At 37.0% G+C, this 19,003-nt stretch overlaps 1 protein-coding gene and 1 pseudogene across 2 annotated transcripts in view; both read left to right on the forward strand.

Annotated features, from left to right (window-relative positions):
• DCAF5 (DDB1 and CUL4 associated factor 5) overlaps nt 1-19,003 on the forward strand; it is a 163,632-nt gene that overhangs the window by 124,522 nt on the left and 20,107 nt on the right. For both annotated transcript variants that reach the window (XM_069092005.1, XM_069092006.1), the window contains exon 7: nt 15,444-15,510. In XM_069092005.1, the coding sequence (XP_068948106.1) occupies nt 15,444-15,510 (67 nt within the window). The remainder of the gene's footprint in view (nt 1-15,443; nt 15,511-19,003) is intronic.
• Nucleotides 124-15,490, forward strand: LOC138164310 (ubiquitin-conjugating enzyme E2 variant 1 pseudogene; annotated as a pseudogene).

Below are 19,003 nucleotides of genomic sequence, written 5' to 3' on the forward strand. Positions count from 1 at the left end.
TTGCTTTTCTTCTGTTTATTACCTTAACATGTAACATGGTACTGGTTAGGAATTAGCTCGGTTCGTGGACCTGGCACTTCCTATTCCACACCCCTCCCCCCCCCCCCTCCCATCCCCTTTGCCACACACATGAAGTCAGAATAAAAGGTACATTTGTCAACAGAACCAGCTTCAGATTATGGGCTGCCGTTGATCTGCATCTGTGTAGGGTTTTGTTACTTTCCAAAGTTCTTTCACATTTACTATCTCATTTGATTCTTATAGCAGTCCTCTGATACCGAGTAGGACAACCGTTTTCCCTTTTTGACAGTTGAAGAAAGCAAAGCATAAAATAGATACATGTGCTTAAGACTACATAATATAGTCTTCACCAGTAACTCCAAGCCTTTCCTCTAGATATGCTGCTGTTCGTATTATAAAGAAACTTTGTCTTCATGACTTGGATCTCTGATGAGTGTTGAATAATGGAAGTGAGAGTGATATTTTATCAGATATGTGAGATTATCAAGACTCTCCCTCTCTATGGAAGTAATTCAGTGAGTTAAGTGTTTTAGGGTCTTGGTTTTTGAAAGGAGAAAAAGAAATACCTATTGTCACATATCAGTTCATTGCCCTCAGAATACTAAGAGCTGGAGTGTGAAATGTTTATAGTGTGTTGCATGGGGGGCAGTTTGGGTTGGATCAGATTTATAAGTGTTTGGAATCTTTACTTTTCTCTGGAAGCAAGTAAAAATTGACCAGCCAGTTAAATAGCATAAGCAAAGTGTTCATTTTGAATTCAGGCCTTGTAATATATGTAGTCACACAGTTAATTATCAGAGGCTGAATTTGAGCTCAGGTCTTCCTGACTCCAGGCCCAGTGTTCACTGTCATAATTAGCAAAAATCTGAAGCCTTACCTCTTCCAGTTTCTGTAACCACCACCATTCTCCACTCTACCTCCTCCTTCCCACTTCTAGAATATCATTTTTTACAAATCCCAGTGGATTTGTACACCTTCTCCACTCTTCTCCAAGATTAAGCTTTTTGAAAACTCGATCTGCCCCATCATGGTCTCAAGCCTTTAGTGCCTCCAGGTAAAAAAGATGGGGGCCTCCTCATCAAATACACATTACTAGCACTAGTTCTTAATATTGAAAGGGGCAAAAAAAAAAAACCCTCCCTTTTTCTGCAATTTTAGAGACATGCCGGGAGAAAGTTGTAAATCCCTCACTTTCCCCACGTTCCAAATAGAGTTTTGCCAAGTACAGATTCATTTTGAAGGCCTCCTTGTCACCAGCAGTTGTTAGGTTATGAGAATGTTCTCAGGCCTTTCCCCTGTTATCTCCTGCCACTAAAGATGACAGGATGCCCATTATGAAACTTTCTTTTATTGGCAGTAGAATTTTTTCTACGTCATACCCTCGGAGATCATAGAATCACAGTGTAACAGTGATGGGTGGTGTTGCTTTCAGCGCTTTCTTCTCTTCTGGAAGGGGCAGAGCTGAATTCTGCCCAAGCCTCTGCTGTCTCTACACTGTTACCCTTTATTTCTCCTTTATTACTCCAGAGGTAAGTAGAGGGAGGAGGCTAAATCAACCACATCCTGTTACAATGAGCTCACTTTTAGCCTGGGACATTATAATGACTCTCAGGTCCATGTGGCTCTTTCTCTGCTATTTTATGAAGTTTATGTATCAGACAGAAAGCTATTGATATAATACAACAGCTCAGAGTCCCTAGTTAGGAAGATTGCTAACATTCTCACAGAGTTTTGGCTCCCTTCTAATTAAATTCTTTGTACTTTCAGCTAACCCCAGACTTCTTTATATTTGGGGCAGAATCATGGTACAGGAAACACTTAGGCAAAAGAAGTGAGCACAGTATATGACAGGGCCTGTAAGGAGAAAAAATTGAGGAAAGAGTTGACCTTTTGGAACTTTCCTTCAGTCCTTAAAGAAGTGAGTACAGCTAGTAGCTTCGGTCTTAGTCCTCTGTCCCAAGATGCCTGCAGAGCCCTGATAGTCCCCCTCAGCTGCTCGCAGTCTCCTTTCACCTGTTGCCTCTGATCACTGAGTCTCTTAGGCTTCACTTAAGTTCTTGGAGGAGTCTGGTACTCTTCTCCTCAGTCCACAGACTAGGGACATTTCTTTTTAAAACTCCTAGGTGTGACTCATCTCACTTCCAGATCAAATTGTTCTCAGGGTTTTGAGGGAACACTTGTGCATCTGAACTACAAATTTCAGAAGGCCAGGGAAGCCCTGGATCCCTGTTACAATAAGGTCATAGATTAAGAGCTGGAAGGGACCTTAGGAGGTCATCTCAATTATTTGGATTAATAAATCGAAGAATTCCAGGATCCTGATTAAGCCAAGGTGGTATTTAGGTTGAAGGACCCTTAACATGGTTAAGGTATAGTATATAATGTCTGTGTGTATGGGTGTGTGTGAATCTGTGGGTACATGCATGCAACATGCACTTGGACATAACCGTGAATCCATAGACCTTTACATACTTTATTGGAAAGCAGTAGAATTTTGGTTTTCTCATAACAAAATCTCCATCTTCAACCATTTCTGTTACTGAAGATACTTCCTCATAATTGGTTGTTTGGTTTTTTTTTTTTTTTAGGTTTCTGACAATGTAAGTTGATCATTACAAATGGAGTATGATTTACATGACATTTAGCAAGCCTTTATTCTATGCAAGTGACCTTCCAGATAACACATCACAAATTTTCACAGTTGTAGTTTGTTTTCTTTTGCTTCTCAGAAAAGGTCAAAGTGGGGCAGGAGAGGCTGGCTGGGTGATGAGGAATAAAAGAACTCTGATTTGAATTTTATGGCATAGACTTTGCTGTTCCTAGAGTCTGTTCTTCAGAACTCTCAGGCTTTTCAAGTCTGAACAATTAATTAGGCCTGTCACTAGAAGATAATTAATTAGTTATTATAGAAAGGGCCTTTGGAGAGCTGTTTGGCAATGAACAGTCACTAATAGACTTCCTTCTCTGTCAGCTACTGTTGAACCACTGTGTAAACATTTATGCAGAGAGAAATGAGTAAGAATTGCCATCCACAGTGATGGATTTGTAAAGAGACTTTAAGGTAAATTGCTGTTGTCCATAGATTGGTAGGAATCTTTAGTATTCTGAAAGATTCTTTTTCACATACAATAGAAAACCTATCCCTTCTGCCCTCCAGAATGTTAATATCTTTTGACTCAACACTTGCTAGTTAGTGAACATTAAACATTTACTATTTTCCAGGCACTGTATTAAGTGATGGTCATAACAAAGAAAGTAAAAAACAATCCCTGCCTTCATGGAGTGCTAGGCACAAGATATCTGTACAGAGTAGGTAGAAGATAATCTGAAAAGGGAGGAGCCAGCATCTGTGGAGACCTAGGACAGCCTTCCTGCATAAGGTGGGGCTTGAGCTTAGTTTGACAGAAGAAGTCAGGATAACCAAGAGGTAGAGGAGAGAGGGGGCAGAGTATCCTAGGCAGGAAGGACAACCAGTATAAAGTCAAGAGACGGAGTTTCATGTTCGTGGAACTGCTAGTGTAACTCAACCATACAGTAAAGTATAAGAAGACTGGAAAGGTAAAAAGGAATCATGTGATGAAGAACTTTAAATGCCAAACAGAAGTCTGTTTATTTGATCCTGGGTTTAATGGGCCACCACTGGAGCTCCTTGAACAGGGGATGACCATGTTCAGACTTATACTTCAGGAAAACCTCCTTGGCAGCTCAATGAAAATGGATTGGAATGGTTAGAGACCTGAGGCGTGGACATTGGTTATAGGCTGTTGGCTGTAGTCTAGGCAAGAAGCAATGAGGGTTCAAACTGTGTTGATTTGTGTAGGACAAAAGAGGATCTATATAAGAGATGTTATAAAGGTAAATGGCAAGATTTGCCAACATACATGGTAAGTGTGAAGGAGGGGAGAGGGGGACAAGGTAGAGGGAGGGGTGGATGGAGAAGAAGAGGTGAACTCTGAGCAGCAGTGATGCAAGATGGTGGTGACCACCACAGGCTCAGGAGTTAAAGTTCCTCCAAATTTCCAACTGTTGGAAGAACTTGAAGGTCAGAAAGGAGTAAGAGATGGGACAGTTAGCTTGGATCTTGAAGATGATGAAGATATGACACAAGATGGACAGGAATGATTTTGGGGCCTCTAAGAACAATTTATGAAAACCGAATATACAGCCTTAAAATAAAGTGTGGACCTAAATATCCAGAAACCCCCCCCATTTGTTAGATTTGTAACAAAATTTAATATGGAGTAAATAGTTCTAATGGAGTGGTGGACCCAAGAGTCATATCTGTGCTATAATTCATGTAGCATCAAAGTGATTCTGCAAGAGCTTCAATGTTTATTGATGTCTAAAGAAAATATGAAGCTTCCTCAGCCACCTGAAGGACAGTATTACAACAATTAATTTTTAAAAAGTCTTCCCACTTTATTCAGTTTTAAGCTGTCTTCATTTCTCCAGTACTGGAAAGTAAGTTCCCATTCAAAGGTGATTTATCTTAAGGTACTGTAAGTGATAGTAATTTTTTCATTTGAAATATATGTTCTGCTATAACCAAAAAAAAAAAAAAAGATTGAGGAAGAGGTTGAAAATTATAAAGCTGGAAAACTGGGGGAATGATAATGGCCTTAATAGTAATAGGGAAGTTTGGAAAAGAGAAGGCTTTTGGAGGGGGGTGGAAGAAAATGAGTTCAGTTTGGACAGATTGAGTTTGGGATGCCTATAGGGCATCTAGTTTAAGATGAAGGAGAGAGTATCCAGGATGATAAGGTGGTTAACAGCATTACCTGCTGCAGAAATGTCAAAAAGCATGAGAATTGGGTATGAATGAGTCTGTTGAACAATTGTAGTAATTTCTCCTTATTCAAGACTTGTTGCATGTGGACATTGAAGATTTACAGAGAATAGATATGAGGGAAGGAGGAATAGTTGCTTTACACAGGAATGTTGTTGAGTCTGAATTCTCAATCGACTTGAGTTATCCAGAAGTAGCACTTTGTATTCCAATGACACTGACTAGTGACAGTTCATGTACTTTGGCCTCGCTGAAAGTTCTATGACAGTATATGCTATCGTACTCCACCAGCACTGTAACAAGGAGAGGCTCAGCCTTGCATGAATATTCATCCAGTGAAAGATCTTTGCTAATGGATTAGCCTTCCCAAAGAGAATGTGTAACTTGAGAGGGCTAAGGAATGAAAGGGAATAAAGAACAATTTAGAGTGGGAGTGTGGAATTTTAGAGAAAACTGTCAAGTAGGAGGGAGGTATTATTAGTAAAGTGGCTTCTAGCTAGAAAGTTTAAAGAATTGAGAGGAATTTGAAGAAGGGAGAAAATGATGAGCAATATAAAGAAGATAATCATTCTTTGTTGACCCCTCCTCCCCACTTTGAAATCTGCCCCTGTTCTCCCATCTGAAGCTGATACCTGAACTGGTTAGGAGACTGAAAGACCATCAGTGTCTGTTCTATTCCAGTACTTGGAGAAGTTAAGTGTCACTACATGGTCAGCTACGTTAAAAAAAAAAGAAGGGTGGCTGGGTGGTGCAGTGAACAGGCCCTGGAGTCAGGAGGACCTGAATTCAAATTTGGCCTCAGACACTCAACACTTACTAGTAATGTGACCTTGGGCAAGGCACTTAACCCCAATTGCCCTGCCTTCCCCCCTCCAAAAAGCAAATAAAATAAAAGAAAATTTAAAAGAGAAAAGGAAAAGTTGTTGGCTGAGTGAGTGGATTTTCTGCTTTCTATATCATGTCAGTAAAGTAGTCTGGCCTGTGTAGCTATAAAATGATTATTGAATTTGAGTTCTGAGATAGAATATGCCAAATCCAAAATATGCCGCACTCTTGATATCTCATTGCTATTGAAAGGAGCATAATGCATGTACACAGATGTGCATCTGAACTCTCATTTTAGACATCATGTTCAGTGATCTACCAAGTCAAATCATATTATGTTCCAGATTCTCTGAAAATTGTATGTAATGCTTGTTTATAAGTGTGTGAGATGAGGTGAAGAAATCTTTCTTTAGAAAGAAGTTCAGAAACGGACACAGAAAAGTAGAGAAGTTTTGTTACTATTTTATTAAATTTAATGTGCACTTTAAAGAACATATGTAACAAGCTGTTTCATATACAGTCCTTTTCTGCTTATTGTAGATTGAAATGTTTATGTATGTTAATTTTAAACTTATAAGAAAAATTTTTAAAGGAAATGCTTCCTTCACTTTCCATTGCAAATAGCAGTGTGCTTAATAAGTATTTGAATTGAATAGATTTTTAATTCATTGGCAAAGCTGATGTAGAGTCTAAAACATTTTTTCTCTTCCTGTTATAATCCTGACTTATTCCTTCTAGGCAAAATTTAACAATTAATGTTCTTCACTGGCTGTCAATTGGTGGTTTACCTCCCATTATTTAAAATGAGTCTAGACCTAAGAACCAAAAGGCTGGAATTCTTTACATTCTTATCCTTACTTTGCTGCAGATTCGATGTGGCAGCTTTCCTAGTTTTCTCCCAATATAAAAACAAAAAGTAGTAATAATAGCCTTCTCCAAAGGAATGTCTCTAGACATAATTTAGGTTGTAAAGCTTTAATAATATTGATTTATACAGATGGTAAATATAGAAGAAAACCCCACTCTGGACCACCTTTTTTTCCTGACACTTTCAGAAGTATTTTGGGTAGGGGTCATAGCAAGGAAGTGGCTTCTTTCTTCACGTAAGGGGACTGTCTACTAAGTTTAAACTTTTCTTCTGAACCCTGAGTCAACTATAGAAACTCCTTAGTAAATCTGGATCAGCACAGATAGATTGGGATTATGTATGTGACAGAAGCCATAATATCATTTCTCATCAATTATCTGGGTAATTTGCCAGAAAATCGTTTGGAAAGTGGGTCCTCCAGATTGTCATTCATACGATATATACACATACACGCATACGTACGTACATACATACATGTATACAGAGAGAGACTGTATTTGAATTTGAACGTCATCAGTGATGATCCATGATCTACAACTAGAACATGTATTGGAAAAGTTGGATCAGTCTATTCACATTATCTAATCTATTCTTCCTTAAGACCTACAGAAGACCAGAGTTTGGTCTTGTTCATGCCCAGATTAAGTTCATGACGTCATCCTCACTGACCCAAGGCCCTAATCTAGGCCACTTTGTTGGGAGAGGGATGTCCTTTCTAAGCAGCTTCAAACTTTCTAGATTATGAGTGGTTTCCTTAAAGATTGAACAATCCTAGAACTTATTTGTATTTCAGTTTCTCACAGTCAGCAGTGCTCAAAGCAGCCTGCTTGGAACACAGCCAGCTAGCCACAAAACAACATGCCATCATTCCTCAGGGTAGTTTTATTCCAGAGTGTGAGAGCCATACATTGTTTGACTACATGAACAGTAGGTCACAACCTCTTCTTGGGGATCATCCTGTCTGCAGACTTTTTCCTTATCATGAGTGAGGAAGCAGTTATGAGAAGGAGGCCAGCTCATTTTAAGCATTTTCCATGTATTTTAGATTAAAATCTGTGTGAGAGGGCATTAACTGTGATCAAGAATTTCTTCCTTTGGGGTGGCCAGGTGGTGCAGTGAGTAAGAGCACCGGCCCCAGAGTCGGGAGACCTGGGATCGAATCCGGGCTCAAGATGCTTAGCAACACACCCAGAAGTAACTGGCCGTGTAACCTTGAGCAAGTTACTTAACCCCAATTGCTTAAAAAAAAAAAGAATTTCTTCCTTCAAAAGCAAGCTTCTGAATCAGCAATGCCTTGAAGACCTTTCTCACTATGCCACAGCCCATCCCACCTTCTGGATAGGTTCTTGTGAACAACAGGCCATGAAGGGAGGTTCTGATATTTCCCACCAAAAGGCCAAAACTTTTTATGGAACCTCGTCTGCCTGTTATTTCAGGGTTTGTTTTGTGGGGGACTTTTCCCCCTTGAATAGGGAATGCATATTTTGAGAGGGGAGGAAGTAGAAAGGAGAGTTTGAAGTGAATTTTAGGTTATTTTCAGATTTTGCATGTAAGTGATCACATGTTACTGCAAGTACTGTCTTTGGTGATTAAATCAAGATTTTGTATTTATGGGACCTTATTTTTTCTTCTAAGCATGATGTTCTTGTTGCAGTGATTATCTTCTTTGGCATTACAGCTTATCATTTTTTACTCTTTCCCTAGTCCCTTAATTTACCCAGAACACTTCATCCAACCGACTTAATAATTCTCTGTGGTTTAGAGTCTGCCAGCCATCTTTGCTTCTTATTTTTCACCCTGTGCAGCAATGTTTCACTGCATCAGTTCCAAATATGTGCCTTTGGGATTGAAGCATTCCTTTCCCCAATCTCCATCCCTTCTTGTGCAGAGAGGAGTAAATTCCATGGGCTACCCAACTTATTTGCTGACAACAGGTTTGTAAGTTTAGGTACAGGAAATTATTAGATGGGTTCTATAATCAGGACAGCCAAGACTCAATTTCAGGCTTTCTGACCTTTACTGCTTAGCTTGCTCCTATAACTAACTATTTAATATGACCCATGACTTGGTTTACTTGACTACATGGGATAAACTATAGAATTGTATTGCTTGAAAGAATCTTAGAGATCATCTAGTCTACCTCTCTTCTTATAAAGATGAGGAAACTATGGCAGAAACTTGGTAAAGACCACCAACTCACACCATATACCAAGATAAGATCAAAATGAGTACATGATTTAGACATAAAGAATGGTATCATGGGCAAATTAGGGGAGCATGGATTAATTTACCTGTAAGATCTCTGGATGAGGGAAGAATTTAGGACCAAACGAGAGAAAGAGCCTTACCAGTTACAAAATGGATAATTTTGATTATATTGAATTAAAAAGGTTTTGCCCAAACAAAACCAATACAGCTAAGATTAGAAGAAAAACAGAAAGCTGGGGTGGAAATTTTACGGCGAGTATCTCTGATAAAGGCTTTATTTCTCAAAATATATAGAGAACTGAGTTAGATTTATAAGAATACAAATCATTTTCCAGTTGATAAATGCTCAAAGGATATGAACAGGCAGTTTTCAAATAAGAATCAAAACTATCTATAGTCATATAAAATAAACGCTCTAAAAGTCACTATGATGAAACAAATGCATATAAAGAGAACTGAGGTAATACCTATCAGATTGACTAATATGACAGGAATTTTGGAGGGGATATGGGAAAATGGGGACACTACTGTATTGTTGGTAGAGTTGTGAACTAATCCAACTATTCTGGAGAGCAATTTGGAACTATGCCCAAAGGACTATAAAACTGTGTATACCCTTTGACCTAGCAATACCACTAATAGGTCTGTATCCCAAAGAGTTTTTAAAAAGAAGAAAGAAAAGGGCCTATATATACAAAAATATTTATAGCATCTCTTTTTATGGCAAAGAATTGGAAATTAAGGGGATGTCTATCAATTGAGGAACGGTTGAACAAATCGTGGTATATGATATAATGCAATACTATTATGTTATTTAAAATGACCGACAGAAAGGTTGCAAAATAAAACCTGGAAAGACTTACATAAACTGATAAAAAGTGAAGTGAGTAGAACCAGGATAACATTGTATACAGTAATAGCAATATTATATGATTATTAACTATGCATGACAGCTATTATCAGCAATACAGTGATCCAAGACAATTTGAAAAGTACTATCCACTTACAGAGAAAGAACTGATGGAGTCTGAATGCAGATAGAAACATACTATTTTCACTTTATTTTTTTGTGGGGGGTTTTTTTTTTGGTCATTATTTTCTTTCACAACATGACTAATATGCAAATACATTTTGCATGATTGCACATGAATAACCTATATCAAGTTGCTTACCATCTCAGAGAGTGGGGGCTTAGAAGAAGGGGAAGAATTTGGAACTCAAAATTTAAATATAAAATGCAAAAAATTGTCTTTACATGTAGTTGGGAAAAAATTATTTTTAAAAAAGATGAAGAAACTGAATTTAGGGGATTTTCACCATATATATTGGTGACCTTTTTAATTAAAAAAAATTTTATTGATATCTTTTGTTTTCAAAGATCACTTGCTTTTCCCAATATAACTCGGTTGCCTCTGCCTCTAAAAGAACCATCCCTTTTAATAAAAGAAGGGAAAAAAATAGTTCAGCACAATTCACCAACAAATCAATGAAGTGTGACAATGTTCTATACCAGCAGTACCCTACCAAAGGGTGGGAGCTGTATTCCCATAGCTCTTCTTTGGAGCAAGGAGACTTCAACTATAATTTTACAGCATCTGGTTTTGATTGTTTTATGTTATGGTAGCATTGTTTATTTTGTTTTCCTGGTTCTCTTTAATTCACTTTGTAGCAGCTCACATATCTTTCCTTGTTTCTCTTTATTCATAATATTCACCATCTTTTTACCCTATAGTAATGTCTCATTACATTTGTGTATGAACAACTTGCTTATATGTTCCCCAGTTGATGGACAGCTGCTTTGCTGTCCATTTCTGCATTAATACAAAAAGTGCCACAATAAAAATATTTTGGTATATATGAAGCTTTTGTTTTTGCCCTTGTCTTCTGTAGGACCCTAGCTGTGGAGTTCTCTAGGTCAGAGGATGTGGACATTGTAGCCGCTTTCTTAGCCTACTTCCAAATTACTTTCCAGAATGGCTGGAGTAAGGTCTTGCTCCATAGTCATTGTATTAGTGTTTCCGTATTTCTACAACTTTCCCAACTTTTAAAAATATTTCACTTTATTTTATTTTTCAGTTAACAAAGTTCAGTTAGCATTATTTTTTTTCTCCAATACCCCCAATAAAAAACATATCCCCTTTAGCAAGTAAGTATAGCCAGGCAAAACAAATTCATGTTCTCATTCAGCATCTTGAATCTATCACCTTTCTAGCTGAAAGTTAATAGCATAATTCATCATCATTTCTTTATAATGGTTGGTCCTTGCGTTGTAAAGTCTACCGATAATTATTTGTCTCTAGTGTTATAGCATAAAATGGTCTCTTGATACTGCTTACCTCAGCCCTCCTCAGTTCATGTGAGGCTTCCCAGGTTTCTCTGAAATGATGACACCATTTGTCATTTCTTTTTTTTTTCTTTTTGGAGAGGGAAGGGTAGGGCAATTAGGGTCAAGTGACTTGCCCAAGGTCACACAGCTAGTTTGTGTGTTGTGTCTGAGGCCAGATTTGAACTTAGGTCCTCCTGACTCCAGGGCTGGTGCTCTATTCACTATGCTACCTAGCCACCCCCATTTGTCATTTCTTATGATAACAATAGTATTCCATTACATTAATTTGCTATAGTTTGTTAAGCCATTCCCCAGTTATTGGGTGCCCCCTTAATTTCTAGTTCTTTGTTGTTACAAAAAGAACTGGTATAAATATTTTTGTACATGTTGTTCCTTTTCCTCTTTCTTTGATCTCTTTGAGGGTATAGGCCTAGTAGTGGTATCATTCAATCAAACAAAATACAGTTTACTTACTCTGGGGACATAGTTCCAAATTTTTTTCAAGGATGATTGGACCAGTTTACAGCTCTACCAACAATACATTAATGTGATTTCCCCCCCTGCAACCCCTTCATCATTTGTCCTTTCCCTTTATCATCATCTTTGACAGTCTGAAGAGTGTGAGATAGGACCTTCAAGGTTGGTTTAATGTGCATTTCTGATTTTTAGTGATTTGGAATTATTTTTATTCAAGTAAAATTTTAAAGTACTTGCAGTTTATGCTACAGCATAAAACCCGGTTTCACAAAAATAAAGTGTTATGAACAACAGTAAAATGTGCATCAAACTGTTTTATAAATCAAACTCTTTAGCCAAAACTTAAGAGTTCCAGGTTCAAATAACTTTTAATAGATGCTCACAAGACAAACCTACTAACTTTTTATTCAAATAAAGTAAAACCGAATTTATCTTCTTGTCCATGGCAGATAGGTTCCTTAGCTACTTCTATTAAGAAATGCTGAGGTGTTTTGTTTTTTTTATAGAATTGCTGCTATAAATAAGATAAATGTTGGTGCCACCTAAAATTACTATGGACATAGTTGACATAATGCTTGGTGATTGATTAGCAAACACAGGTTTCACTCCTGGATTTTTGTGTGGCTTACCATTCTAGTTTCTGATCTGAGTCTGTGAACCATGAAATACTTCCAAATTGCCCACACACCCTCACTTGTTACTGGTGCTTGTGGACTGACCTTTTCATCTTGACAGGTCTGTCTCTTCAGCTCCATCAAATGAGAGTACATTTTAGCTCTTCCACGTGCCTCATTTTCATTTAAAAATAAAATCTATCCATTGTATTGAGAATTTCCCAATGTGACATTGCCATCACAATGTTTGTGAAGTAAGAAATCTTTCCTAACATCAGTTTCGACAACATATTGTAGGTGCAACCAAATAAGCATCTTTACGTTTGTTACTTCATCGACTTGCAATCCAAAATAGGGAGATCATAGATTTTCAGTTAATTGATAGATTTTCAGTTAATTGATTGCAAAGGTCTTTAGGCATATATATGGCCCATGCTCCTTCCCACTGTATCACTTCTGAATAAAATCATTTGAAATTGCTTTGCATATGATCTGAAGGAATTATTTCAACTCTATCAATAGTATAGCTGCAGGTGGCACCAACATTTATCTTAATGCTTTTTTAAAAATCTTGCCAAGTGTTAAAGCAATTCTTTTGATGTTGCAGTCATTATTTTTTAGAGTTTGTTTTTGCTCATTAAAACCATCTCATTTTCTCTGGAAAAATTCTTTTTTCTTACCAACTTATTCTAGATAATACACTCTTAACATCTCTCTCAGTATGTTAGGATTCATGCTATCTGCTGTTGTAGACTGCATACAAAGCAAGTACAATAGTTTTCCCTCTCCATAAATAACAATATTCATGAATCCCAATTTGGAGTGTCTGGATTTGGGCTTTTTTTACTTCATGTTTCTTTATTTCCACTACTGTTTTTGTTATCTTTGTCTTTGTTTCAGCTGCTCCAGCAGGTTTTCTCCTCAAGCAAATTCTACATTTATCTGTTAAAGGGACATCATTTTACTTAGAAAATTAGAGAAAATTAAATAAAACAAGCTTAAATTTAATTACTGAACATTAGAGTTGAACCAGATGACTTCCAATGTTCCTTCCAGCTCTGAATCTATGATGTTAGGAAAATTTGAAATGATTATTTATAACCATTCTTGGGTAATTTTCAGTTTTTCAAAAGTTGCAATTTGGGGAAGGGGGAAAACCAGCTTATATATTGCTTTTTTGATAAAGGATAATCAAATTATGATATTTTTAACTACATAATAGATAGTGGTACTTCCACTAACTTAATATATTAACTTCCACTTCACTTCAGGTTTACGCACTTCATATTTATGTGCATCAGTTAGCACAATGCAGTTCTTGTGTCACAAACAGTCTGCTGATGGTGATGGTAGATTGTATCCATAGACAATACCTCAAATTTGACTTTATTTGAACATGTATTAAACTATTGCTACAATGTTATTTATTGTCAGTGTGAATTCGTTTTGTTAGGGCTATTTTCATTGATTTTGATTTTAAAATTTTCATTGAAAAAGTAGGTATATTAATGTTGTAAAACTTAAACTAAAAAATACCCGATTTTGACTGTTGCTTCCTGGGGGCAAAGGGAAGTAAAATTCCACTTTAGATCAAATTACTAAGTATCTTGGAGGCAGTTATTTTCATCTTTAAAAATGTTTCCTTAAGGGTCTTCTGAGAATTAAGAAATTTTCAAAATTGCAATAAATATTACATAGTGATATTTTTCAACTGAAATATCCTTAGAAAATTTTGGGTTTTGAAATTTCCTGGGGAAATAAATGAAGCTAAATGGATTGAGGTTGAAAATACAGCTAATTTCAACTTAAAGCAAAACTTCCTGTTTTTCAAATACATACCTTATCACTTATATGAACTGATGCTGAGTGAAATGAACAGAACCAGGTGAACATTTTACATAGTAACAGCAACATTGTGTGATGACCAACTCTGATAGACTTAGCTCTTCTCAGCAATACAGTGATCTAATATAATTCCAAAAGGCTCAAGATTGAGTATACTATTCACATCCAAACAAAAAACTAATTGCAGATGAAAGCGAGCTATTTTATCTCTTTTTCTCTTTCTCATGGTTTTTCCCTTTTGTTCTGATTCTTCTTAACAACATGACTAATGTGGTAATATGTTTAATATGATTATACATGTATAGTCTATATCAGATTGTATGCCATCTTGGGGGTGGGGGAGAGGAGGAAGAAAAAATTTGGAACTCAAAATCTTATAAAAGTGAATGTTGAAAACAAAAAAATTTAATTTATATATACGTATATATATGCATTATCCTGAATTGCTTATTTGTTGTCCCTGGAAAGCACTTTGAGAGTAGAAGGTGCTTAATGGCATATTTGTGGCATGGGACTTTTACAGTGACCTGTGGCAGGTAGTCATTGTGACAGTGCATTTGAGAAAGGTCAAAGGTAAAATCTTGAGATTGTCATAGTTTAGACTGTATCTGTTCTTTTGAGTAGTGCTTGTATATATCTTCATATTGTCAAATTAGCAACCATAACATCTTCCACACTGACAAGGTATTCATTTCAATTCAGCAAACATGTATTCCACAGAGTACTGTGCTTAATTAGGTACTGATCGTAATACCAAATGGTTCTATTTAATGCATTTGAACTTGAAATGTATAAACTTGGAAGTAGACCTTATGTGAAAATGCTGTATAAGTATTGTATAGTTTAAAATAACATAATATCTATTCTATTTCTCAATATCATTCACTTGGATGAGTACAATATAATATGGCTCAGTTCATTCATGTACTATGTTCCAGGAACTGTGCTAGGCACTGGAAATAGAAAGACAAAAACAAAAAGACTGTAGACCCTGTTTTCAAGGAGCTTACATTCCATTGCATCTCTGCCTTAAGTCTAGAATGCATCCTTCTTATGAAGGGTGAGTGGGTCAAGGTGAATAAAGTAAAGGCAAGCGGTGGTTTTGTTACGATAATGCATTAGATTATAATGCATTGGTTTATATTGCTTCCTACATTTTTGACGGTAAATATAACGTATCACTGTTGCATTTTGTAATAGCAGTGCATTTTATTTGCCGACAAATGAAACAAACAAAATTGGAACATAATCAGCTCTGGTCCTGAAATGCCTGATAGTGTATGTCTGCTGTTGCATGTGCAGTGGGTGCCTAGTAAAAGACTTGATGACATACCAGGCAGGGGCTTCACATCCCTCTTCTCCCCTACCTTTTTAACTTAGTAATCTTGAAGAATTCGTCTTTTGCTCTGTGCTTGGGACATGTGTGTTTAATGACTTGAAAAAAAAATCACACCATTTTGTTTTCTTCAACAGTATATCCTTTCAGGCTCTGACGACTTCAACCTGTATATGTGGAGAATCCCTCCAGATCCAGAAGCAGGTGAGCACGGCCTCAATATGTGGCAGATCCCACTTAGTATTGGAACCGTGTAAAGTTCTGACCACCCTTCCCCTGTCAGAGTCGTGAAACTACAATTCTGGGACAAGGAGGAGAGGCAAGTGTGTTACAATAGTTTTGTCAAGTGCTGGGGGTTTAGAAAAGATGAAACTGTCTTATGGAACCAAAAGATAATTACCAAATGTTAGCATTACAAAATGGCATTCAACACTCTTTTAGGCCCAAATTTAAGGGCAGCCGTACAGTTGCTGTGGTTTAATTACTAAACAAATTGCAAAAGGGCTTCTACAGATTACACACATACACACCCTCTTTTTTATTGTTGTTCAAGAACTTAAATATAAGTGAAGCAGTTAATTTGAAGTACAACCACGTATTACACTGCATGACCTTTTCACAGTGATTCAATAGAATTTGGAGACAGTTATGTACTTAAGCTATTTAAAAACATACTTTCTCAACCCTTATTATTTAGTCCCAAGATTAGAAATAATCTTACCTGAAGTTTATTTTTTTTCTGGTTCCACAAAGCTTTTAATTATTTTTATACAAACCTATGCCAGACTTATTTCATTGGTATGGTAAAGTCCTTTTACCAGTGTATCTCTTCTGTGGCATTAGACAGTGGACTGAAATGTTGAGAAGTGAACTTTTCTGTTTTCGTCTGTACATTTAAAAAAAAAATGCCGGCGCAGCTAGGTGTTGTAGTGAATAGAGCACTGGTCCTGGAGTCAGGAGGACCTGAGTTCAAATCCAGCCTCAGACACTTGACACACTTATTAGCCTTGTGACTTCAGGCAAGTCATTTACCCCAATTACCCTCCAAAAAGCAAAAAAAAAAATGCTTCGATGACCCTCTTTTGTTTATTTTCTCTTTTTGACCATGCTCCCTAAATACTTACTATTTCTCAAATTCTCTCCCACAGTTAAAAAAAAAAAAAGCATAACCCTTGTAACAAATAAGCATAGTCAAGCAAAACAAGATCACCCATATGTCATTTCCAAAAAATATATGTCTCATTGTAAACCTTGGGCCTGTAAACCCCATCGGGGTAATACATATATTTTCTCATCAGTTTTAGTTAATCATTGCTTTGATCAGAGTTCCTAAGTTGTATGAAACTGTTTTTCTTTATAATGTTGTTCTTAATTCAAACAAACAAAAATTACCAAAATTGTTACTGTATAAATTACTCTCTTGAAGAACTCTTCTTAAAGTTTTGTTATGTTGAGATAGCCAAACTATGAACAATTAATTTCACCGGGTAAATGAAAAAGCATTTATTAAGCCCTTACTACATACAAAGCATTGTTCTAAACATTAGGGATACAATTAGAAAAATGAATCAGTCTCCTACTCTCAAGGAGTTTCACATTCTAATGGAGGAGATATAGAGAGATAGATATGTATAAATGGTTTCAGCTACAAGTCAGATGGAAAGGACCCATTTTCTTTAGGGTACAGTAACAAAGAAGATGGTGATGATATTATTTCTACCGTTAAAATCATTTCAACTTCTGGTGTTGAATCATTTGACAGTGCCAGGGATTTTGGCCTTCAGTAGCTATGGCTTCAGCAGCTGTAGAAGGGGTTGCTAAACCATATCTCCATGGTAGTTGCTTCCCAGGATGGTGGCTAGAAAAACTGGGATGGAAGGAAGATGAGTTTTCTGGGAGTAAAGGAGTGCTGTCACTCCAGGGCTCTTGGGATTTACCTACTCATCATTGGCAATTGGTCAGAAGTTTTTGCTGCTGTGAAACTGGACCCCTTTCCATGGTGTTTTCTCCTCTCAATGATAGTTTCTAGAAGCCAGTATTCTAGTAGTCCTGGGAGCACTGCTATTTCCCAGGCTCTTAGTTTCAGAGTCTTGAGCTGTCTTCATGGGGGTTTTCAGGGGTGATGATGATCATGATTGATAATGGTTTGCCTTGCCTGGTAAATGCCATCTTGTGATTCTCTCCCTGCTCCAATATCTCTTCTTGCTATTATTGTTTATTGTTTTGATTAATTTTATAGTTGACTCCCTATAGTTTTCTCCATAAACCATCACATTGTTTGAAAAAAGCCATAATGCTATTTTCTCCTTGGTTTTTTTTCTTACTGCTATAGCTAGCATTTCTTGAATTATATCAAATAACAGTGTCTACAAGAGACATTCTTGCCTCACCCTGATCTTATTGGAAAGGCCTGTAATAATTACAGTTAATGCTGTCTCTTGGTTTTACACTCTTTACCATAGTTCAGTTTTATATGCTTTTTATCATAAGGGGATGTTGCAATTTTTTTCATTTACTGATGTAGTCATGAAATTTTATTGGTTTTTATTAATGTAGTCTCTGTTGTTTTCATATTTTTCCTAATATTGAACCAGCCCTCCATTCTTGGTATAAAGTCAAGTCAGTAAGTCAAATCAACAAGCATTTATTAAGTGTAAAAAACAATGTTCTAAGAGCTGGGCATACAAAAGAAGCACGCGTGCATACGCACGTGAACACACATACACACACCCCTACTCAGTAAACTCTAGTGACTTCCAGGAACAAATAGAAAATGCTTTGTTTGATATTCAAAGCCCTTCATTACCTAACTCCCTCTTATGTTTACAGTCTTCTTATACCTTAGTCCCAGACACGCACTCTTCAATCCAGTGACACTGGCTTCCTGGCTGTTCCATGACAAGATATTCCATCTCTTGGCTTTGGCTTTCTTCTCCACAACTTTCTGGATCATAGGAGTTAGAATTGAAAGTTACTTTAAGCTTTAGTCCTCCATGCTTATTTTTACAAATGGGGAAACTAAACCCCAGGGAGATAAAAATTACTTGTCACAATCACACAGATAGTAGCAGAGCCATGATCTGAACCCAGGGCTTCTGACTTTGAAAATAATAATCCTTTCACTATACTATAGTATTCCCTTAGCTATTGGTTCAGTGAAGATGTAAGCACTTTACCACTTCATGAGTATTTACTTGTTGATTGATTTTGGGAGGAAAACATTAGAATTGCTTTGACAAGATTGTGCCTTTAAGGACACAAAAGAAGAACCAGAGGAAGTAATGATAATAATAATTCACATAGTGCTGGCCATGTGTCAGGCACTGTGCTAAGTGCTTTTACAATTATTATCTCATTTCATCCTCAAAACCACCCTGGAAAGAAGGCGCTGTATTATGCCCATTTTACAGATGAGGAAACTGAGGCACACAGGGTAAGGTGACTTTCCCAGGGTCACACAGCTAGTAGGAGTCTCAGGTCAGATATGAACTCAGGCATTTCTGATTTAAGGCCCAGTGCCATATCTACCATGCCACCTAGCTGCCCTAATGATAGATCATAGAGCAGTAAGAAGAGGTATCCTCCTCCCATCCACTCTCCTCCCACCTGTTATTTGAGTTTCTAGACACTGATAGCTACTCTTCTTGAGAAAGAAAATTTGTTGCTGTTATATTAGCAACAAATGTGAGGAAAATAT

Source organism: Petaurus breviceps, unplaced genomic scaffold (genome assembly GCF_028583685.1).
Source record: "Petaurus breviceps papuanus isolate PSGF00001 unplaced genomic scaffold, PetGlider_PUasm1.0 189, whole genome shotgun sequence".
In the NCBI taxonomy this organism is placed as follows: domain Eukaryota; kingdom Metazoa; phylum Chordata; class Mammalia; order Diprotodontia; family Petauridae; genus Petaurus; species Petaurus breviceps.